At 45.1% G+C, this 24384-nt stretch overlaps 1 protein-coding gene across 2 annotated transcripts in view; it reads right to left on the bottom strand.

Annotated features, from left to right (window-relative positions):
• Window positions 1-6231, bottom strand: part of SRGAP3 (SLIT-ROBO Rho GTPase activating protein 3) — a 131801-nt gene extending 125570 nt beyond the window's left edge. Inside the window, exon 1 of one of the 2 annotated variants that reach the window (XM_056524985.1) lies at window positions 5897-6231. In XM_056524985.1, the coding sequence (XP_056380960.1) occupies window positions 5897-5954 (58 nt within the window). In that variant the 5' untranslated portion in view covers window positions 5955-6231. The remainder of the gene's footprint in view (window positions 1-5896) is intronic. The other variant, XM_056524986.1, reaches the window with a different exon arrangement.
• Between the last annotated feature and the right edge of the window lie 18153 nt (window positions 6232-24384).

The raw sequence follows: 24384 nt of genomic DNA, 5'->3' as shown, positions 1-24384 counted from the left end.
AATGTTCTTGTATATGGGGGGGGGATGGGGGGGATATTCAAAGGTGAATTTATCTTTTTTTGCATAGACTGTGTCAGATTGTTTTTGAAGAGATGCGCAAAGGGATGTGGTCCCTGAAAAGGGGCATGGCTTAAAGTGTGCGAAATTTTCAGAGGCCTGTACCGAAAAAAAAAAAATGTCCTTTACCAATAGTGGAGTACACAACAGCCTGAGTCACTGTTAAAAATCTAGCGCAGTGTTTGTCTGTCTAGTCTAAGTGGTTCACACTACGTTTTTGCCATACTGTTTTCAATCCGTTTTTCTAAAGAAAACCGTATGGCAAAAAAACGGATTTAACAGTATGGAAAAAAGTAAACCGTATGCGTTTTTAAACAGTATACTGTTTTTAAAAGTGCATACAGTTCCGTCAGTTTTTATAGAAAAAAAAACCCATAAGTTTTTGAAAATTTTGTCCATTTTTAATGGGAGAAGTCTTGTGTGGCGACTTTAGGATTCAAATGCGCATGTGCAAAGTAAAAACGTATACATGTGCGTTTCCCATTGACGTCCATGTTAAAAAAAACGTATGCGGTTGCAGTACGGTTTTTAAACCGGAGTCAAAACCGTGGTTGGCCACAATTTTGTCTCATACGTTTTTTTTTAACATGGACGTCAATGGGAAACGCACATGTATACGGTTGCATACGGGAAAAACGTATATGTTTTTACTTTGCACATGCGCATTTGAATCCTAAAGTCCCCACCCAAGACCCCTCCCATTAAAAATGGTCAAAATTTTCAAAAACGTATGTTTTTTTTTTTCTATAAAAACTGACGGAACTGTATGCACTTTTAAAAACAGTATACTGTTTAAAAACGCATACGGTTTACTTTTTTTCCATACTGTTCCATCCGTTTTTTTGCCATACGGTTTTCTTTAGAAAAACGGATTGAAAACAGTATGGCAAAAACGTAGTGTGAACCCAGCCTAAGAATAAGAAAGTGTCTGAATATCTCCCCCGCAGCATTTTATCAGGACATTTAGGCCCAGATTTATCAAACTTTGTGAGTGAAAAAGTGGAGTGATTTTCCCACAACAACCAATCACAGCTCAGCTAACAAGCTCTGGTAAAGTGAAAGCTGAGCTGTGATTGGTCGCTGTGGGAAAATCACTCCAGTTTTTCTCTTACAAAGTTTGATAAATCTGGGCCTTAGTCCTTTTGGAAAAGTGAGATCATCTGTCACAGATGATTTACAGGTGAATAAAACCCCAGTGCTAGGTCCCCGACCACCATCTTTTCCCCTGAAGTCCAGCCTTCCTACCAAGTGTGAGTGACCACTACATGCAGATCCCATTGGCCTGGCCTAGTGACTTATGACAGAAGGAAGCTTCAGCTTATAGTGGCGCTCCCCTTGAATCCCAGTCTCGCTGACATTGTATTAGGCCTTTGCTTCTTGGCGTGGTGCTTTTCTTTCCCGGCGTGGCTTCATCTGCCAATTACTGACCACGCATGTGACCTCTTCAATCTATCATTAGGCTCTTTTATGCAGGAAGAACTAATGAAAGGGAGAGCAATGTAAATAATAACCCCCTCAACAAAAAAAAAAAAACTAATCGCTGCTGGAGTCATCCTTTTCATTTTTAACCATTTCCTGATCATATCTTAATCTGGGAAAGTTGGGTGACAACTAGAGATGAGCGAACTTACAGTAAATTCGATTCATCACGAACTTCTAGGCTCGGCAGTTGATGACTTATCCTGCATAAATGAGTTCAGCTTTCAGGTGCTCCGGTGGGCTGGAAAAGGTGGATACATTCCTAGGAAAGAGTGTCCTAGGACTGTATCCACCTTTTCCAGCCCACGGGAGCACCTGAAAGCTGAACTCATTTATGCAGGAAAAGTCATCAACTGCCGAGCCGAGAAGTTCGTGACGAATCGAATTTACTGTAAGTTCGCTCATCTCTAGTGACAACCAACATGGCCACTATAACAGTTCCACAGACATTAAAACCAGCTTTTTGCTAGAGTTCTGAGAAATATGTGACTGACAGATCCATATGCTACTGTACTACAGCAAACATTGGCAGATTTGACATCTGGGATATTAGGTGATGACTTATGTTAGTTATAATGGCAGCTATCTGTATTTCCCATTGCTTATATCCTCATCACTGTGTTACTCAGAATAGGAGCCTTGAGCATACAGGTATACAGTGATCCCTCAACTTACAATGGCTTCAACATACAATAGTTTCAACATACAATGGTCTTTTCTAGACCATTGTAAGTTGAAACCAGACTCAACATACAATGTACGGACAGTCCAGATCTGTGAAACGTGTCAATGGCTGAAAGAACCGACCAATCAGAATGGGCATTCACTGGTAAAACACCTGTATTACTGAAGTGCATGCACTGACTGGTGTCTGGTAGCGCCCCCTATTGTACAGGGAGGTACAACATGTTCTGTACTCTTTACCTGTTCCAGGGTTACCTGCTCCTTTGGACACCAGGTAAGGGCGGCTCCATGTTACTTTTATTAGGACACTGTGTGTTCTGTACAGGACCCGGAAGAAGCTCCTGTCCTTTACATAGACCAGTATTTCCCAAGCAGGGTGCCCCCAGCTATTGCAAAACTACAACTCCCAGCATGCCCAGACAGCCTTTGGCTGTCCGGGCATGCTGGGAGTTGTAGTTTTGCAACAGCTGGAGGCTCCCTGCTTGTGTAACACTGACATATACAGTGATTTACAGCTCCCAGCAGATCTTTATTACTTTTATATGTAAGGACTTGCTTTATCTATATTAGTTATCTACTTATTTTTCTTTAACTCTCACTGTTTCATATTTTTGGATGACATTTTGGGGCTTCAGAACCAATTACCAGGTTTCCATAGAGTTCTGATCTCAACATACAATGGTTTCAACAAACAATGGTCGTCCTGGAACCAATTAATATTGTAACTTGAGGGACCACTGTATAAGGTAACGGGGCACCCCTACTTGTTAGAAGGGTACCTTGACAATAAATTCATCACAAAGTGTTCCCCTGTCAGGACCCCCATTTATAATCAGTAGAAAAGCATGGCAGTAAGTGCTGTATAAGGCTGGGTTCACACTGCAGAATTTATGGGCCGAATTTCTGTCGTAGATCGAGCCGGCGGTGCTGCCCCATAGACTGCAATGCATTTCTGGGTGGATCTTTTGGGAGATCTGCTCAGAAATGCATTGCCATCTATGGGGACGGCAATGTAGTCCGCGCGGTCCTAGTGCCGCCAGCTCGATCTCCAGCAGAAATTCTGCCCAGAAATTCCACAGTGTGAACCTAACCTTACACAGCCCGACCCCTCTCCTTATATGAGAGGTGGATCTCTTCGATCAGCGTTCATCTACTGAGCCTATTATGTAAAAGCTTGGCGTCAGGCAGGCAGGGCTGCGCGAACAATCGCTGGTTCTTTGGGCGGCTCTTTAATTGTCATTCGTGTGCCTCACATCGCATCTGTGTAATAGGCTAAAGAATAATAGGGGGAGATTTATCAAAACCTGTCCAGAAGAAAAGTTGCTGAGTTGCCCATAGCAACCAAACAGATCACTTCTTTCATTTTTCAGTGGCCTTTCCAAAAATGAAAGAAGCGATCTGATTGGTTGTTATGGGCAACTCAGCAACTTGGGTTGTGGGTCGGATGCAAACTGCTACTATCAGGTACTGACGGACCCCATTCACTTGCATGAGGTCCGTCAGTGATCCGGTAATTTTACAGGAATTTAGTGGAGAAAGAATTAGTGCTTTCACATCCTTTCACAAAAACTCACATCCTTCTGGCTGGATTGCCACGGAACTCTGAATAGCGGAGTCCGACGGCAATGTGAACAAGGCATAAGGCCCCATTCACACAGCAGAATTTTTGTGTGGAATCCGGTGTAAAAATAAAGCCCTGAAATTCTGGTGCGGCAGTTTCCCATTATTTTTAATGGGATTCTTCTGCACTGTACACGCGGCAGAATCAGAATACACATCGGAAAATTCTGCAGCGGAAATTCGGATTCCAGACTCGGCAGGCAGAATAAAACATGTACATTCTTTTAACGGAATCCTCTCGGAAATGCATTGCCCTCTATGGAGATAACGCGTCTCCATGCGGCCCTATTTTTCTGGGCAGACATTTTGCTGTGTGAACAAGCCCTAATAGGTTCTCTAAACTGGACAACCCCTTTAAGGACAGCTACTATTTAGTGAATTGAGTTTAGTGAGGTCAGAAGCATTTTGCTCAACTAAAGATGAATCAAACAACTAATATGTATTTTCAGTCAGGTTAAAGGGGTACTCCGGCCCTAAGACATCTCCCATAGACTTGCATAGCGGGGGGTGACATCACACGGGGGCGGAGTTGTGACGCCACAATACTCTGGCCCCGTGGTCGGCACCAGGCAGTTTGTTAGCTGCCAGCGCGGAGTGCAGCTCAGAGAGGTGGGTGCCGAATGCCAGATTGCTGGGGGCCTCCAGCGGCGGGACCCCCGTGGTCGGGGATAAGATGTCTTAGGGCTGGAGTACTCCTTTAAGTTTGCCATCCAAAAGCCTGTGGGAGTGACTACACCCAAAGTCCATTGACTTCTATAGAGCATGCCTGTCATGGTCACCTCCAGGTTCTATGGACTACTATGAGGCACAACAATCACATTGTAATATTCTATGGAGCACATAAGAGTTAATGCGAGTCTGTGTATGAGCTACAGCACTAAGCTGCAGAATTCTTCATCTAGGCCTAGAAACAATTGCGTACTGTCACAAATCCTGACAAGATGTTCTATACATGAAGATCCGGATCTGCAGTAACAGTGATAGGATGAAAGAACACATCCTCAGTGTCTAACCACGACATGTTTACAAGATGCCATGACTGACCCATCACACACTGCAGCACCCACAGAAATATGGCAGTGCGGACCAACACCATGACAGCTCCATGTCTTACATCCCTGTAGGTATAGAAAGACACAGATACCGCAAATATCAGCCTGCAGCCATTAGAGGACTGTGTTCTCTGCACTGACCCAGGCCACAGATTGGAATAACACATGCAGTGTATGGGTGTGGTGTCACAATATTGTATTACTTCCAGTGCATGTATGGAGATAATGTATATACAACAAATACACAGTATGGGGGACAGGGAGTACAATCCATCCAGCAGAGTGGGGATGGGCACTGGGATGGCACTGCCCAGCTCTGTAACATGACCCCACAGCCTGTGCAGAGGAAGGTGCATACAGCCTCCATAAGCGTCATACGTGATATATATAGGCAGGCAGCATATGATTGTAATAAAGGTGAGCAGGAGATTATAGGCAGGGGTAGGCGGAGGGGGCTACTGGGGGATCGGAGGGGGAGCAGGGAAAGTTTGTGGTCTGGAGATGAGCCAAGTTGAGGGAATTATAGCAGGGCTGGAGGGATGAGCAGTCATTACACCAGTGTTTCACAACCAGGGTGCCTCCAGCTGTTGCAAAAATACATCTCTCAGCATCCCCGGACAGCCAAAGGCATGCTGGGAGATGTAGTTTTGAAACGGTTGGGAAACCCTGCATTACACATTATATGGGCTATACATTATACATGCATGGAGGGTCTTGAGCTCCTGGACAATGACCATGTGGGGACTGGGCGAGGACAATACAGGATACTGCTGGGGCACTGGATCAGGGGTGCAGCCTTTTATATGATCCTCATAGTTTGCTGCACTGCAGCGCCAGTTTCAGCAAGTACAAGTGCACTGGCAAAGGGATGCCCACACTGCAGGAAGCACCCTGGCTGCCAGGAGCTGGCACAGGACCCAGAATAATAGTACAGGGAGGGTAGCACACTTGCTGCAGAGACAGATGCCCTCAGCAGGAGATGGCATCAGGGAGCTGGCACTTACCTTTCACCTGGTTCTCATAGTCAGCGATGATCTCCTTGTCCTTCTTGAACCTAGACATGATGGTGCCCGGCTGGGTGCCCGGTGCCCGGTGCTGGCTCCCTGAGAATCAGTGCACTGGATCCCCGGGAGATCCCGCTCCACCCGGCTGGAGAGATCACCTGCAGAGACACCCGGCACACATTGGGCTCGGCATCGCTCTGCACGGGAGCTGTGCACGGATTGTTTTCCTTTTCTCCTTCTTTCTTTTCTTGCTGCTGCAGGGTTGAATTGAGGCTGCACGTCACCCAGCTCCTCCCAGCTCCTCTACAAGAGATGGGCTGCTGCTGGACACCCTCAGCCAGTGCACACTCAGCAGCCTCCTCAGAGCTGCACACTGCATCCATCTCACTGCAGGTAGTCACCGCATGCTTATCTGCAGTCACTGCCCCTCTGCATGCTGCACACTGCATCCATCTCACTGCAGGTAGTCACCGCATGCTTATCTGCAGTCACTGCCCCTCTGCATGCTGCACACTGCATCCATCTCACTGCATGTAGTCACCGCATGCTTATCTGCAGTCACTGCCCCTCTGCATGCTGCTCACTGCATCCATATCACTGCAGGTAGTCACCGCATCCTTATCTGCAGTCACTGCTCCTGTGCATGCTGCTCACTGCATCCATCTCACTGCAGGTAGTCACCGCATCCTTATCTGCAGTCACTGCCCCTCTGCATGCTGCACACTGCATCCATCTCTCTGCAGGTAGTCACCGCATGCTTATCTGCAGTCACTGCCCCTCTGCATGCTGCACACTGCATCCATCTCTCTGCAGGTAGTCACCGCATGCTTATCTGCAGTCACTGCCCCTCTGCATGCTGCTCACTGCATCCATCTCACTGCAGGTAGTCACCGCATGCTTATCTGCAGTCACTGCCCCTCTGCATGCTGCTCACTGCATCCATCTCACTGCAGGTAGTCACCGCATCCTTATCTGCAGTCACTGCTCCTGTGCATGCTGCACACTGCATCCATCTCACTGCAGGTAGTCACCGCATGCTTATCTGCAGTCACTGCCCCTCTGCATGCTGCTCACTGCAGGTAGTCACCGCATCCTTATCTGCAGTCACTGTCCCTCTGCATGCTGCACACTGCATCCATCTCACTGCAGGTAGTCACCGCATGCTTATCTGCAGTCACTGCCCCTCTGCATGCTGCTCACTGCATCCATCTCACTGCAGGTAGTCACCGCATGCTTATCTGCAGTCACTGTCCCTCTGCATGCTGCTCACTGCAGGTAGTCACCGCATCCTTATCTGCAGTCACTGCCCCTCTGCATGCTGATCACTGCATCCTTCTCACTGCAGGTAGTCACCGCATACTTATCTGCAGTCACTGCCCCTCTGCATGCTGCTCACTGCATCCATCTCACTGCATGTAGTCACCGCATGCTTATCTGCAGTCACTGCCCCTCTGCATGCTGCACACTGCATCCATCTCACTGCAGGTAGTCACCGCATGCTTATCTGCAGTCACTGCCCCTCTGCATGCTGCACACTGCATCCATCTCACTGCATGTAGTCACCGCATGCTTATCTGCAGTCACTGCCCCTCTGCATGCTGCTCACTGCATCCATATCACTGCAGGTAGTCACCGCATCCTTATCTGCAGTCACTGCTCCTGTGCATGCTGCTCACTGCATCCATCTCACTGCAGGTAGTCACCGCATCCTTATCTGCAGTCACTGCCCCTCTGCATGCTGCACACTGCATCCATCTCTCTGCAGGTAGTCACCGCATGCTTATCTGCAGTCACTGCCCCTCTGCATGCTGCACACTGCATCCATCTCTCTGCAGGTAGTCACCGCATGCTTATCTGCAGTCACTGCCCCTCTGCATGCTGCTCACTGCATCCATCTCACTGCAGGTAGTCACCGCATGCTTATATGCAGTCACTGCCCCTCTGCATGCTGCTCACTGCATCCATCTCACTGCAGGTAGTCACCGCATCCTTATCTGCAGTCACTGCTCCTGTGCATGCTGCTCACTGCAGGTAGTCACCGCATGCTTATCTGCAGTCACTGCCCCTCTGCATGCTGCTCACTGCAGGTAGTCACCGCATCCTTATCTGCAGTCACTGTCCCTCTGCATGCTGCACACTGCATCCATCTCACTGCAGGTAGTCACCGCATGCTTATCTGCAGTCACTGCCCCTCTGCATGCTGCTCACTGCATCCATCTCACTGCAGGTAGTCACCGCATGCTTATCTGCAGTCACTGTCCCTCTGCATGCTGCTCACTGCAGGTAGTCACCGCATCCTTATCTGCAGTCACTGCCCCTCTGCATGCTGATCACTGCATCCTTCTCACTGCAGGTAGTCACCGCATACTTATCTGCAGTCACTGCCCCTCTGCATGCTGCTCACTGCATCCATCTCACTGCATGTAGTCACCGCATGCTTATCTGCAGTCACTGCCCCTCTGCATGCTGCTCACTGCATGTAGTCACCGCATCCTTATCTGCAGTCACTGCCCCTCTGCATGCTGCGCACTGTATCCATCTCACTCAGGTAGTCACCGCATCCTTATCTGCAGTCACTGCCCCTCTGCATGCTGCACACTGCATCCATCTCACTGCAGGTAGTCACCGCATGCTTATCTGCAGTCACTGCCCCTCTGCATGCTGCACACTGCATCCATCTCACTGCAGGTAGTCACCGCATCCTTATCTGCAGTCACTGCCCCTCTGCATGCTGCGCACTGTATCCATCTCACTCAGGTAGTCACCGCATCCTTATCTGCAGTCACTGCCCCTCTGCATGCTGCACACTGCATCCATCTCACTGCAGGTAGTCACCGCATGCTTATCTGCAGTCACTGCCCCTCTGCATGCTGCACACTGCATTCACACCCTGCATCCATCTCACTGCAGGTAGTCATCGCATGCTTATTTGCAGTCACTGCCCCTCTGCATGCTGCTCACTGCATCCATCTCACTGCAGGTAGTCACCGCATCCTTATCTGCAGTCACTGCCCCTCTGCATGCTGCACACTGCATCCATCTCACTGCAGGTAGTCACCGCATGCTTATCTGCAGTCACTGCCCCTCTGCATGCTGCACACTGCATCCATCTCACTGCAGGTAGTCACCACATGCTTATCTGCAGTCACTGCCCCTCTGCATGCTGCACACTGCATCCATCTCACTGCAGGTAGTCACCGCATCCTTATCTGCAGTCACTGCCCCTCTGCATGCTGCTCACTGCATCCATCTCACTGCAGGTAGTCACCGCATGCTTATCTGCAGTCACTGCCCCCTCTGCATGCTGCTCACTGCATCCATCTCACTGCATGTAGTCACCGCATGCTTATCTGCAGTCACTGCCCCTCTGCATGCTGCTCACTGCAGGTAGTCACCGCATGCTTATCTGCAGTCACTGCCCCCTCTGCATGCTGCACACTGCATCCATATCATTGCAGGTAGTCACCGCATGCTTATATGCAGTCACTGCCCCTCTGCATGCTGCTCACTGCATCCATCTCACTGCAGGTAGTCACCGCATCCTTATCTGCAGTCACTGCCCCTCTGCATGCTGCTCACTGCATTCACACCCTGCATCCTCATCTCCTGACACTGTATTCCTTACTGCATCATTGCTAATCAATACATCCAGACCAATGTACCCCTGATCTCCAGTCACTGCATCATTCCTAAGCAATACATCCAGACCAATGGTCACTGCATCATTCCTAATCAATACATCCAGACCAATGTTCTCCAGATCACCAGTCACTGCATCATTCCTAATCAATACATCCAGACCAATGTTCACTGCATTATTCCTAATCAATACATCCAGACCAATGTTCTCCAGATCTCCTGTCATTGCATCATTCCTAATCAATACATCCAGACTAATGTTCTCCAGATCACCAGTCACTGCATTATTCCTAATCAATACATCCAGACCAATGTTCACCGCATTATTCCTAATCAATACATCCAGACCAATGTTACCCTGATCTCCAGTCAGTGCATGCAGTTTATTGCTATCTCCAGTCAGTGCATGCAGTTTATTGCTATCTCCAGTCAGTGCATGCAGTTTATTGCTATCTCCTGTCACTGCATACTCACCCCTGATTATTGTAGTCACCTGTGTAACCATATCCAGTCCACTACATTGTCCCTACTCATATTCCTTTCTTCTTATCACTGCATTTCCTTCATAAAAAGTTCAGGTTGTGAAATAATTCATCCATTACAATGTTCTTTAGGCCTTGTTCACACCTGTACAATGTAACATGGGTTTGGGAGCAGTTTGCCCAACAATCCTGGAATGTGGTTTTTACAAACCTATTCACATAAGCTGATAAATATTTGTGTGGATTGTTGGTGCCACTGTGGACATAAGTGCCAGGCTACCTATTTCCATGGATTAGCCCCACTAGATGACAATGGAACTCATTCCCCAGAAGGACACATCTGCAGAAGAAACCTATGGGTCAGTCTTGGATATCTGTCACAGAAAAACACATCAGAGTTGCAAGTAACATGTAAACATATCCTTTTAATCTCCCCATCATTTAACCCCTTCATGACCAAGCCCATTTTCACCTCAAGGACCAGGCCAATTTTATTTTTGTGTTTTTGTTTTTTCCTCCTCGCCTTCTAAAATCCATAACTCCTTTATATTTTTTTTATAAAATGTGACAAAAAAGCAGGATTTGTGGACTTGTTTAATTTTTTACGTTTACGCCATTCACCGTACGGGATCATTAACATTATATTTTGATAGTTTGGACATTTACGCACGCGGCGATACCAAATATGTTTATTTTTTTTTTAAATTACGCTTTTTTGGGGTAAAATGGGAAAAACGGACAATTTTCATTTTTATTGGGGGAGGGGATTTTTCACTTTTTTTTACTTTAAATTTTTACATTTTTCAACTTTTTTTTTTTTTTACACTTTTTATGCCCCCATAGGGGACTATCTATAGCAATCGTTTGATTGCTAATACTGGGCAGTGCTATGCATAGGACACAGCACTGCTCAGTATTATCGGTGATCTTCTGCTCTGGTCTGTTCTATCGCAGACCAGAGCAGAAGACCCCGGGAGACAGCCGGAGCTAGGTAAGGGGACCATCGGCTGTCATACTGGATGATCGGATCCCCGCGGCAGTGCTGCGGGCGATCCGATCATTCAATCAAAGTGCCGCAATGCCGCAGATGCCGCGATCTGTAGTGATCACGGCATAGGAGGGGTTAATGGCAGACATCCACGCGATTGCAGATGTCGGCCATTACAGGCGGGTTCCCGGCTGCTGCTAGCAGCCGGAACCTGCCGTGTATGACGCGAGCACCCTTCCGATGCTCGCGGTCATACACAGGATGTAAATGTACATCCTGGGGTGGGAAGTCCCGCCAAACCAGGACATACATTTACGTCCGTGGTCGTTAAGAGGTTAAAGGGGTACTCCAGGGAAGCATATACAGGTGAAACCATAAGTTTACATACACTATATAAAAAGACACATATGCATGTTCTTCTCACTATCTGACATGAAATCAGAATAAACCTTACCCATTTTAGGTCAATTAGGATTACCAAAATTATTTATATTTGCCAAATGCCAGAATAATGAGACAGATAATTTTTTAAGGCATTTTTATTACTTTCTGAAAAGTCAAAAGTTTACATACATTTCATTAGTATTTGGTAGCATTGCCCTGTATGACTTGGGTCAATCGTTAAGGATATCCTTCCACAAGTTTCTCACTATAGTTGGTAGGAATTTTGGCCCATTCCTCCTGACAGAACTGGTGTAACTGAGCCATGTTTGTAGGTCGCCTTGCCCCCACCTGCCTTTTCAGCTTTGCCCATAAATTTTCAATAGGATTGAGATCAGGGCTTTGTGATGGCCACTCCAAAACATTGACTTTGTTATCCTTAAGCCACTTTGTAACCAGTTTGGCAGTATGCTTCTGGTCATTGTTTATTTAGAAGACCCATTTACGCCCAAGCTTTAAAGGGGTATTCCAGGCAAAAACTTTTTTATATATCAACTGGCTCCGGAAAGTTAAACAGATTTGTAAATTACTTCTATTAAAAAATCTTAATCCTTCCAATAGTTATTAGCTTCTGAAGTTTTCTGTCTAACTGCTCAATGATGATGTCACATCCCGGGAGCTGTGCGTGATGGGAGAATATCCCCATAGGAACTGCACAGTTCCCGGGACGTGAGTCATCAGAAAGCAGTTAGACAGAAAACAACAACTCAACTTCAGAAGCTAATAACTATTGGAAGGATTAAGATTTTTTTAATAGAAGTAATTTACAAATCTGTTCAACTTTCCGCAGCCAGTTGATATATAAAAAAAAGTTTGGGCCTGGAATACCCCTTTAACTTCCTGGCTGATGTCTTGAGATGTTGCTTCAGTATTGCCACATAATCTTCTTTTCTCATGATGCCATCTATTTTGTGAAGGGCACCAGTACCTCCTGCAGCAAAACAACCTCACAACATGATGCTGCCACCCCCATGTTTCACAGTTGGGATGGTGTTCTTAGGCTTCCAAGCTTCTCCCTTTTTCCTCCATCGTTACGATGGTCATTATGGCCAAACAGTTGAATTTTAGTTTAGTTATACCACAGGACATGTCTCCAAAACTGTAGGTCTTTCTTCCTGTGTGCACTTGCAAACATTAATCTGGCTTTTATATGTTTGTTTCGGACTAATGTCTTCTTCCTGGCAGAGTGGCCTTTCAGCCCATGTTGATTCAGTACTCGTTTCACTCTGGATAATGACACAATCTTACCAGCTTCCGCCAGCATCTTCACAAGGTCTTTTGCTTTTTTCTTGGGTTGATATGCACATATGGAGTCCATTTTAGGACAGCATCAGCCGTCAAGCTGTACCTCGCTCATCCTTCAGCCAAAACGGCGTCCCGCCTCCTCCATCAGGCAAAACCTTTGTCATCCTTAAGTCTGTCATACCTCAGATGAAAATTAAAGTGCTGAGTCAGCAGAGCTTTGGCAGACCTGCTAGCACAGACAGTGTGTGATTGGCTGCTGCCAGTAAACACACTGGGATTGGTTGATGGGAGCGTAGGTGTGTGCAGTCCCGCTCCACTGTTTAGACACATTTCTTTACAAACCCTAATCCTCTCATGTACCCAGCTTTCCCCTATCCCTGCAAAACCAATCTGCGCTCTCAGCTTTTCCCCTATTCCAGCAGAACCTACAATTATGTAGTCAGCTGTAGGTTTATCAGGAATTGTTAAAAGCTGAGTACATAACTGTAGGATTTTCAGCAATCGGGAAAAGCAGAGTACATAACTGTAGGTTTTTCAGGAATCGGGAAAAGCGGAGTACATAGCTTTTCCCGATTCCTGAAAAACCTACAGCTATGTACTCTGCTTTTCCCGATTGCTGAAAAACCTTCAGTTATGTACTCAGCTTTTAACAATTCCTGATAAACCTACAGCTGACTACATAACTGTAGGTTTTGCAGGAATAGGGGAAAAGCTGAGAGGGCAGGTTTGTTTTGCAGGGATAGGGGAAAGCTGGGTACATGAGAGGATTAGGGTTTGTAAAGAAATGTGTCTAAACAGTGGAGCGGGACTGCACACACCTACGCTCCCATCAACCAATCACAGTGAGCGCAGGTTTGTTTTGCAGGAATAGGAGAAAGCTGGGTACATGAGAGGATTAGGGTTTGTAAAGAAATGTGTCTAAACAGTGGAGCAGGACTGCACACGCCTACGTTCCCATCAACCAGTTACAGTATCTTTGCTGCCAGCCAATCACACACTGTCTGTGCTAGCAGGTCTGCCGAAGCTGTGCTGACTCAGCACTTTCATTTTCGTCTGAGGCATGAGAGAGTTTAGGTTGACAAAGGTTTTGCCTGACGGAGGAGGCGGGACGCAGTTTCGGAGGAGGCGGGACGCAGTTTCGGTGGAGGGAGGAGGCGGGACGCAGTTTTCGCTGAAGGATGAGGGAGGTACGGCTGAAAACTGACAGCGATTTGTCTGAGGGAGGAGGCGGGACGCCGTTTTGACTGAAGGATGAGCGAGGTACAGCTGACGGCTGATGCTGTCCTAAAATGGACACCGTATGCACATGTCGGACCAAACCACGTTCATCTGAGACACAGAACCGGTCTCCTTCCTGAGTGATATGATGGCTGGACATTCCCATCTTTTTTGTACTTGCGTATAATTGTTTGTACAGATGAACGAGGCACCTGCAGGTATCTGGAAATTGCACCCAAGGATGATCCACAATTCTCTTCCTTATATCTTGGCTGATTTCTTTAGACTTTCCCAAGATGTTACATACAGAAGCAGTGTGTTTCCGGTGTGCAATAAAATACATCCACAGGTGTGTTTCTAATTAACTCAGATGTTACCAATAAACCTGAATATAATAATAATAAATCAGAAGCTTCCAAAGACATGACACCATCATATAGGCTGTCCCAAATGGTTTAAAGGGGTACTCCACCCCTAGACATCTTATCCCCTATCCTTTGGATAAGATGTCTGATCGCGGGGGTCCCCCGAAATATAGTATGCGGCACCCACCTGTTTCTGGTCCAGAAGCGCTTGGGGGTCTGAGTCTTGACCTCAGGAACGGAAGTTCGTGACGTCACGCCCCGTCCCCTCAATGCAAGTCTATGGGAGGGGGCGTGACGGCCGTCACGCCCCCTCCCATAGACTTGCATTGAGGGGAACGGGGCGTGACGTCACACGTGGGCGGAGTCGTGACATCACGAACTTCCGTTCCCGTGGTCGGGACCCAGACCCTCCAGCGCTTCCGCACCAGAAACAGGTGGGTGCTGCATGCTATATTGTGGGGGTCCCCAGTGGTGGGACCCCCGCAATCAGACATCTTATCCCCTATCCTTTGGATAGGGGATAAGATGTCTAGGGGTGGAGTACCCCTTTAAAGGCATAGTAATCCTAGTGTATGTAAACTTTTGACTTTGCCGAAAGTAATAAAAATGCCTTAGAAAATTCTCGCTCTCATTATTCTGGCATTTGGCACGTACAAATAATTTTGGTAATCCTAATAGACCTAAAACAGGTAAGGTTTATTCTGATTTCATGTCAGATAGTGAGAAGAACATGCAATGCATATGTGTCTTTTTATATAGTGTATGTAAACTTCTGGTTTCACCTGTATATACCGTCAGAGTGGATATTGAGCAGTCTTGTGTATACTTTGGTACCATGTATTATATACGGGTACATGGTGCTGTTCCAGCAGAAGGCTGCACATCAGCTGTGTGACCCAAGCTGTTTATTTTGGAAGCTTAGCGAGCGCAGAATTTCACTGGCATAGGTTGAGCATAAAGTGGAATGTACAGTGGAGCGGCTGGAGCCAGTAATGAGCCGAGACCCATCCAAGGGCTGCAGATGTTTCCTGGGGTTGCGGAATTAAGGACTGGCCCCGGGGATGGATTTGAATGAGAGAAGCAATGTAATTGGCTGTGTACGGAGAACACTAGGAGACACACACTAATATAAGTGCACTGGGGTGATGGGACTGTGTCTGCGGACAGGAATAGGACCAAGTCTAACAATATTGTGATGTAGACTAATACTATGCACCTGTAGGCCGCCTGAGCCAGCGTATCTAACCTTTTAATCTGTGATACTGTCTGATAATCCACTATATCTAAGACTATCATGTGTCATACATACTGCTGAGTCAGTGTATCTAAGCCTGTATCTGTATACTGTCTGATAATTCACTATATCTAAGACTATCATGTGTCATACATACTGCTGAGTCAGTGTATCTAAGCCTGTATCTGTATACTGTCTGATAATTCACTATATCTAAGACTATCATGTGTCATACATACTGCTGAGTCAGTGTATCTAAGCCTGTATCTGTATACTGTCTGATAATTCACTATATCTAAGACTATCATGTGTCATACATACTGCTGAGTCAGTGTATCTAAGCCTGTATCTGTGATACTGTCTGATAATTCACTATATCCAAGACTATCATGTGTCATACATACTGCTGAGTCAGTGTATCTAAGCCTGTATCTGTGATACTGTCTGATAATTCACTATATCTAAGACTATCATGTGTCATACATACTGCTGAGTCAGTGTATCTAAGCCTGTGTCTGTATACTGTCTGATAATTCACTATATCTAAGACTATCATGTGTCATACATTCTGCTGAGTCAGTGTATCTAAGCCTGTGTCTGTATACTGTCTGATAATTCACTATATCTAAGACTATCATGTGTCATACACTCTTCTGAGTCAGTGTATCTAAGCCTGTGTCTGTATACTGTCTGATAATTCACTATATCTAAGACTATCATGTGTCATACATTCTGCTGAGTCAGTGTATCTAAGCCTGTGTCTGTATACTGTCTGATAATTCACTATATTAAAGACTATCATGTGTCATACATTCTGCTGAGTCAGTGTATCTAAGCCTGTATCTGTATACTGTCTGATAAACAGCTTTATCTAATCATATCGGGGGAGATTTATCAAAACCTGTCCAGAGGGAAAGTTGCCGAGTTGCCCATAGCAACCAATCAGATCGCTTCTTTCATTCTTCAGAGGCCTTTTCAAAAATGAAAGAAGCGATCTGATTGGTTGCTATGGGCAACTCAGCAACTTTTCCTCTGGACAGGTTTTGATAAATCTCCCTCATCATGTGTGATACTGTCTACTCCTTTAGTGTACTTAAAGGGGTACTCAGGGGAAATAAATCTTATCCCCTATACACAGGATAGAGGATAAGTTTGTAAGGACGGGGCCCAGGCTCTCAGAGAGAGCAGGTGCTGTAGAAGGCACATGCTTCATTCATTTGAGGTCAAACCCCCTGCAATCTCCTGTAAGGGGGGGTGGGGGTGTGGTTGCGGCGGGGTTGGCTACTCAAACGTCCTAAGCGCACTCCAGCTCCGTCGGATGGGCGAGTACCCTGCCCCCATACAGATATTCTATTGTGCGCATGGTGCAACAGAATCCCATTGAAAACAATAGGAGGCTGCTGCACTGGAATTTCCAAACTGAATTTTTACGTTGGATTTTGGCTCAGAAATTCTGCCAAGTGAGTAGGCCCTTAAGGCTGGGTTCACACTACAGAATTTCCGACCGGAATTCTGCTTCTGAATTTCAGTCGAAAATTTTGCTGCATGAAGGTAAAAGGGAGGTGAATGGGTTTTCCGCTAATCCATTTACACTGCAGAAATTTCTGGGTGGAATTTCCGTCAGAAAATTCAGATTAAATATTTCTGCCAGAAACATAAACCTGCTCAATGTCCTTGCGGAATCCGCTCCACATACATTGCTGTCTATTGGGACGGCAATGTCTGTACGTCCTAGCTCCGACTGATTCAGTCAGCGCTGGCTGCACATGGAATCTCCGGACGGATTTTGTCTGACTGGAAATTCTGAAGTGTGAACATGGCCTAAGGGTAAGATAATACTGAATGAATTGAGGCGGATTTCACACAGATTTCTCTTTAATTCCACCCACCTTATGTCACTTCTTTGACGTGGATTTTGTGTGGAACTGTGCCCTTGCACTTTGGTGAGAATTTGATGAGGGTTTTTACTTGTCCATTGACTCAGTGAGAACATACTCTAGGGCAGTGGTCCTCCATTGGCTGTCCGGGCATGCTGGGAGTTGTAGTTTTGAAACAGCTGGAGACACACTGTTTGGAAAACACTGGTCTAATATGTATGGGGGGGGCCTCCCTAATCTTCCCCAAAAGATGATTTCAGGAGAGAACAAGATCAAGATTGTTGATGTTAATGTTGATCAGTTGATTCTGGCTGCAGCTTACCCCTTCTCTCTTCAATGAGAACAAATATGCCAATGCCGAACATTCCTATGTATGAGGAGATCAGAAGAGATAGCTTTCGCAGCTATTGAAGGTGTATGGACACCTTAAAAGGGGTTATCCAGGAATTGAAAAACAGAGATAATTTCTTTCAAAGCCGCTCCCTCTCTGTCTCCTAAGTTGGGTGTGGTTCTGCAGCTCAGTGCAGAACTGGAGACAGACAGGGCGCGGTCTTTGAAAGAAATTAAGTTAGTTTTTTGATTTCTGGATAACCCCTTTAAGGCTATGTTCACACCGAGGAATCTCTGTTCGTAGAATTCATAAATTATATTTGGCAGCAGATGCCGCTATCCTTCAGCATCAAGTCGTCCTTGTGGACCTGCGCTGTCACCATTGTTGGCAATGCAGTGTGCATGTAATTCCGAAGAAGGAAGAAACAGGTCCATTCTTTCAGCGGATTAATTTCAGCGACGGAGGTCCGCGTAAGACCAATTCACACCAATGTTGAATTCCCATCACAGAATTCCAGAGGGCAATTCTGCATGCGGAAATTCCGTAGTGTGAACATACCCCAAATCTAACATCTATGATACAGTCTCAGATCTCCACACAGCACTTCACCTTCCATCAGGTAATGTCATTTATTTTCTTTGTTGAAGTTGTTCTAAAAATGTCTTCTTTTCTGTAGGACAGCGCGGTATCAGTGAATGAGTCATGATGGAGTTTTGTTGTTTCCTCATTTCGATGCCGTTCAAAGCAAAATTACGCAGCGTGTGGTAGAAAATAAATGCTGGGAATACCAAAACAAAGTGCTCATTCTGTTCATGCGCCGGAGCTCGCCTCTTCCCCCTGCCGCTGTTCAGCTAGGCCCGCAATAATAAGTCATTGAAGCAACAGACAAGGGATGAATGCTAATGTCATGGCTCAGAAGAAGAGGAATGAGGAGACAATACTGGAAGATTCCGGGAGCTGAGAGCAATTCGCCATCCTGTCATCTGTTACAGTGCGGTGTAAGGACAGAGCTGCAGTTATGTGTCCATCTATAGGGACCAATGTAAAATGCATTAATAGCAAATGGAGTTTAGTGGGAACCTGTCATGTTAGAAATGCATACAATCTGCTGGCCGCATGTTATAGAGCAAAAAGAGCTGAGCAGATTGATATATTTATGGCTAATTTGTCATTTATTTACATCTCTGCTTATTATGGGTTAAGTAGTCATGTAGGTGGTCCTAGTCCCTGATTATTAGCTTTATGTATATGTGCAAATAGAAAGCTGTCACTTACTCAGTAGGACCGACCACTTGCCTCTTTAGCCCTGAATGGGCAGAGATTTACAAGAATAAATGACGAGTTATCCTGGAAATTTTCCCACAGAACTATATACAGTATAAATCTGCTCAGCCCCTCCTGCTCTAGAACATAAACTATATACAGTATAAATCTGCTCAGCCCCTCCTGCTCTAGAACATGGACTGCGCATGGACTGTATACAGTATCAATCTGCTCAGTTCCTTCTGTTCTAGAACATGGACTTTATACAGTATAAATCTGCTCAACCCCTCCTGCTCTAGAACATGGACTATACAGTATCAATCTGCTCAGCCCCTCCTGCTCTAGAACATGGACTATATACAGTATCAATCTGCTCATTTCCTCCTGCTCTAGAACATAGACTATATACAGTATCAATCTGCTCAGCCCCTCCTGCTCTAGAACATAGACTATATACAGTATGAATCTGCTCAGCCCCTCCATCTCTAGGACATAAACTATATACAGTATAAATCTGCTCCGCCCCCTCCTGCTCTAGAACATGGACTGCGCATGGACTGTATACAGTATCAATCTGCTCAGTTCCTTCTGTTCTAGAACATGGACTATATACAGTATCAATCTGCTCAGCCCCTCCTGCTCTAGAACATGGACTGTGCATTGACTGTATACAGTATCAATCTGCTCAATTCCTTCTGTTCTAGAACATGGACTATATACAGTATCAATCTGCTCAGCCCCTCCTGCTCTAGAACATGGACTATATACAGTATCAATCTGCTCAGTGCCTCTTGCTCTAGAACATAGACTATATACAGTATCAATCTGCTCAGTTCCTCCTGCTCTAGAACATGGACTATATACAGTATCAATCTGCTCAGCCCCCTCCTGCTCTTATATACAGTATCAATCTGCTCAGTTCCTCCTGCTCTAGAACATGGACTATATACAGTATCAATCTGCTCAGCCCCCTCCTGCTCTTATATACAGTATCAATCTGCTCAGCCCTCCTGCTCAAGAACATGGATTATATACAGTATCAATCTGCTCAGTTCCTCCTGCTCTAGAACATGGACTATGTACAGTATCAATCTGCTCAGTTCATCCTGCTCTAGAACATGGACTATATACAGTATCAATCTGCTCAGTTCCTCCTGCTCTAGAACATGGACTATATACAGTATCAATCTGCTCAGCCCCTCCTGCTCTAGAACATGGCTTATATACAGCATCAATCTGCTCAGCCCCTCCTGCTCTAGAACATGGATTATATACAGTATCAATCTGCTCAGCCCCTCCTGCTCTGGAACATGGATTATATACAGTATCAATCTGCTCAGCCCCTCCTGCTCTGGAACATGGACTATATACAGTATCAATCTGCTCAGCCCCTCCTGCTCTGGAACATGGATTATATACAGTATCAATCTGCTCAGCCCCTCCTGCTCTGGAACATGGATTATATACAGTATCAATCTGCTCAGCCCCTCCTGCTCTGGAACATGGACTATATACAGTATCAATCTGCTCAGCCCCTCCAGCTCTGGAACATAGAATGCATCTTTACTGTCAAGGTTCCCTTCAATATGGTAAAGAAGAGGAGGATTTTTAAAAGAAGCAAAACTACCACAAGAGGACATAGTTTAGTTTTAAATTAGAGGGGCAAAGGCTTAAAAGCAATATGAGAATGTATTACTTTACTAAGAGAGTAGTGGATGCATGGAATAGCCTTCCTGTAGAAGTGGTCGCAGCAAATACAGTGAAGTAGTAAGAATACATAGGATAGGTAAAGGGGTATACTTCGTATACAATTGGGCCAGGGACTATACTTCGTATACGATAGGGCCCGGGACTATTGGTAGTATTCAGAATATTGGGCAGACTAGATGGGACAAATGGTTCTTATCTGCTGACAAACTCTGTTTCCATGTTTATGTTTCTATGTATAATTGAAGCAAACCTGTCATATTAGAGAGAATAATAATACTTGTATTTTGTATATGTCTAGCTTCTGTATTTGGCTCGTAAATCACACTGTTCTGCTGCTCACTCATTCTGACATCCACTGCTCGGGAAGGGACATGTCCCAGGCAAGCACTGAGCCGCCCTCACTCACCATGCATTCACTTCCTGAGTCTGCTGTGCTGGCTCTCTTCATCCAATCACTGTAGGCTGCCCTGTAACCCCCTCCTCTCTGTTTTCAGACAGGAGTTTGGTAGACAACGCAGGAGTGAGCACTGAGGAGTGCTAGTCCCATTTTTTTAAATAAAATAATGTCATCAAAAATAAACATAAACCTATGTGGTATTGCTGCCTGCATAAATGTCCAAACTATTAAAATATAAGTATAGTTAAACTGCATGGATGATGGCGTACATGTAAAAAAAATTCCAAAGTTCAAAAATGTGCATTTTTGGTCACCGTATATACCATAAAACAATTAATAAAAGCCCAGTATGAGGAAAAACAGAAAAGTTACAGGAGTCAGAAGATGATAATCTTAAACATACTAATTTTGGTGCATGTAGTTATAATTTACTTTTAAGTAAAAATAATAAGATAAGGTGTCATTTTTACCCAAAAGTGCACTGTGTAGAAATGGAAGCTCCCAAAATGTACAGAATGTTTTTTTTTTTATTATTTCACCCCACAAATATATATATTTTTTATATAATTGTTATGAAATGATTGATGTCATTACAAAGTATGATTAGTGACACATAAACAAGCCCTTATATGGGTCTGTAAGTAAAAAATGTAAGTGTTATGATTTTTAGATGGTGAGGAGGAAAAAACAAAAGTGTAAAAACGAAAATTGGCCGGGTCCTTAAGGCCAAAATAAGTCCTTAAGGGATTAAATAGAAAATTCTGATGTAATAATCCACAAACTATTAGTCTGTAAAATAGATATGAGTTATGGTTAGAGTTTAATGTTACTTTAGCGGTAACTGGTTCTCAGTGTTGCTGGTTCCTGATTTCACCAGAATTCGGTTATTTCCTCAGACCTCGTCACCTCCTCCAGGGTTTATACAAGTCATTCTCCATGCCCGGACCCCGGCTGTGAGCCCATTACGTAATCTGTTTGAGGGTCAGTGACCCCGATATGGGGTCTGAAGCCAACTCTCCCGTTTGTCTTGCGGCCCCCTTTACCGCTTCTCTCCTTTTCACTTGGACTTTCCTCCCTTTTTAGAAAAAAAAAAACCTCAGCTCCAAGCAATGAATCAAAGACATTAGAATTGTCCCTCTGACAGTGATTGAGGATAATCTGAAAAGGTGGATTTAAAGAGGAAGGGCATACACACTTTATATCACAAAAAGAGATTGTTTGCTAATGGTCACATATTTGGTGGTTACCCAGCTTTCCTAAAATACTGAATGGCAAATCTGCTTTTCCATCTAGAACTGCAGAACTGTGTGACAACCAATGTTTAGGCTTTAAAAGCAGCTGAATTAATTTCTATTCATATATTTTTCAGGAACAAATTAATATATAGCTGAACTGAATCATCTTTTTCCCATCCAAGTGCTAAAAATCTACTCAGAGGTTTCTTGATGATATCATATCCTGGGAAACTTCATATTTGTCACCCAACTTTCCTAGCGACCTGAACAGCAAATTCAAGTAGTTATGGAATGACACATTTTCCTGTTCCTGTATCACTGCATAGCTTGTAGCTGTTGAAGACCAGGAAAGCTGGGTAGCAATCCATGTGTGAGCTGTAATGCAGCCTAAGTGGTTGTCACCCAGCTTTTCCAGGATCACATACGAATAGGTCCACAAACTGACCAGAAGCTGACAACTGAAAGACTTGGAAGATCAGTATATGGCGGGCACCTGCACCATGTCCAGTGCACATTGCCCCCAACTCTGTGCTCCTAGTAGCCCCCTCCTCACACTCTCTCCTCATTGATATGCCTCCAGGGCAGGACAGGGAGCCTGGGAAGTTGTGATTGTGCAGTATTGAGCACATAGTGTCCCTATTGTCTGGCCGCAGCAGTAATTCAGAGCAGCCTCCACTCCCCCCCCACTCACCCTCATTATAACTGAGCGCTCAGATGAATCAGGGTCCCATAGAGTAGAGGGGGATAAGCCTTGGCTGCATAGGGATTCATTCAAGTGTTAGAATCCTCTTTACTTCCAGCAGCTGAGATGTTCTGTAGTAACAGGGAGTGTGATGGCGTTTTGCAGGGATGCTGAGTACAGGACCCTTAGTAACTAAACAAAGCCCTCTGTAGACCCTCAGAGTTCTTAAAGGGGTACTCCACTGGAAAAAAAAAAATTCTAAATCAACTTGTGCCAGAAAGTTAAACAGATTTGTAAATTACTTCTATTAAAAAATCTTAATCCTTCCAGTACTTATCAGCTGCTGTAGCTCCACAGGAAGTTCTTTTCTTTTTGAATTTCCTTTCTGTCTGACCACAGTGCTCTCTGCTGACACCTCTGTCCATTTTAGGAACTGTCCAGAGTAGGAGCCATTCCCCATAGCAAACTTATTCTGCTCTGGACAGTTCCTAAAATGGACAGAGGTGTCAGCAAAGAGCACTGTGGTCAGACAGAAAGGAAATTCAAAAAGAAAAGAACTTCCTGTGAAACATACAGCAGCTGAGAAGTACTGGAAGGATTAAGATTTTTTTAATAGAAGTAAATTACAAAGCTGTTTAACTTTCTGGCACCAGTTGATTTAGAAAAAAAAAGTTTTCCAGTGGCGTACCCCTTTAAAGGGGAAATCATTTTATCATGCAAAGTTCTGCAACTCTCTTATATAGAGAATCAATTGCACAAAGATTATCAGATCATGGCATGGACTATACTGCACAAAAATAAGCAACTTTTCTCATGACTTGCCTGTTTTAAAAAAGCATCTAAGAAAGTATTACGGTGCGTTCACACGCGTGGATTTTTTAGCGGGTTTTCCGCTGCGTATTTGAAAGTGGGCGGGCTCTTCTCGGCTGTCCGCAGCAGATTTTCCGAGGCGGAATGTACACTGCGTAAAACCCGCCGCAAGTCCCATTGAGGTCAGTAGGGACTGTGGCGGATTTTCCGCAGCGTAAATTCCGCCGCGTAAAATCTGCTGCGGACAGACGAGAAAAGCCCGCCCACTTTCAAATACGCAGCGGAAAACTTGCTAAAAAATCTGCGCGTGTGAATGAACCCTTATAGAAAAGAGTTTATCAGCTCACATGAGCATTCGGTGCACGGCAGTCCTCGAGGCAATCACAAACAGTTGAAAGAGCCAGCACCGTAAAACCAGAAGTTTATTCAATTCCTTTTAAAATTTCAATTGGACAGGCAGTATAAGGCTAAGTTTCCACTTGTTTTTTTTCTGGCAGTTTTTGGATATCTGCCTTCATTTTTTGAGCCAAAGTCAGAAGGGGATCCATAAGGGAGAAGAAGTGTAAGTCCT

This window comes from Hyla sarda, chromosome 6 (assembly GCF_029499605.1).
Source record: "Hyla sarda isolate aHylSar1 chromosome 6, aHylSar1.hap1, whole genome shotgun sequence".
Classification (NCBI taxonomy): domain Eukaryota; kingdom Metazoa; phylum Chordata; class Amphibia; order Anura; family Hylidae; genus Hyla; species Hyla sarda.
The sequence above is the reverse complement of the archived record's forward strand: the minus strand, read 5'-3'. Positions and strand labels throughout refer to the sequence as shown.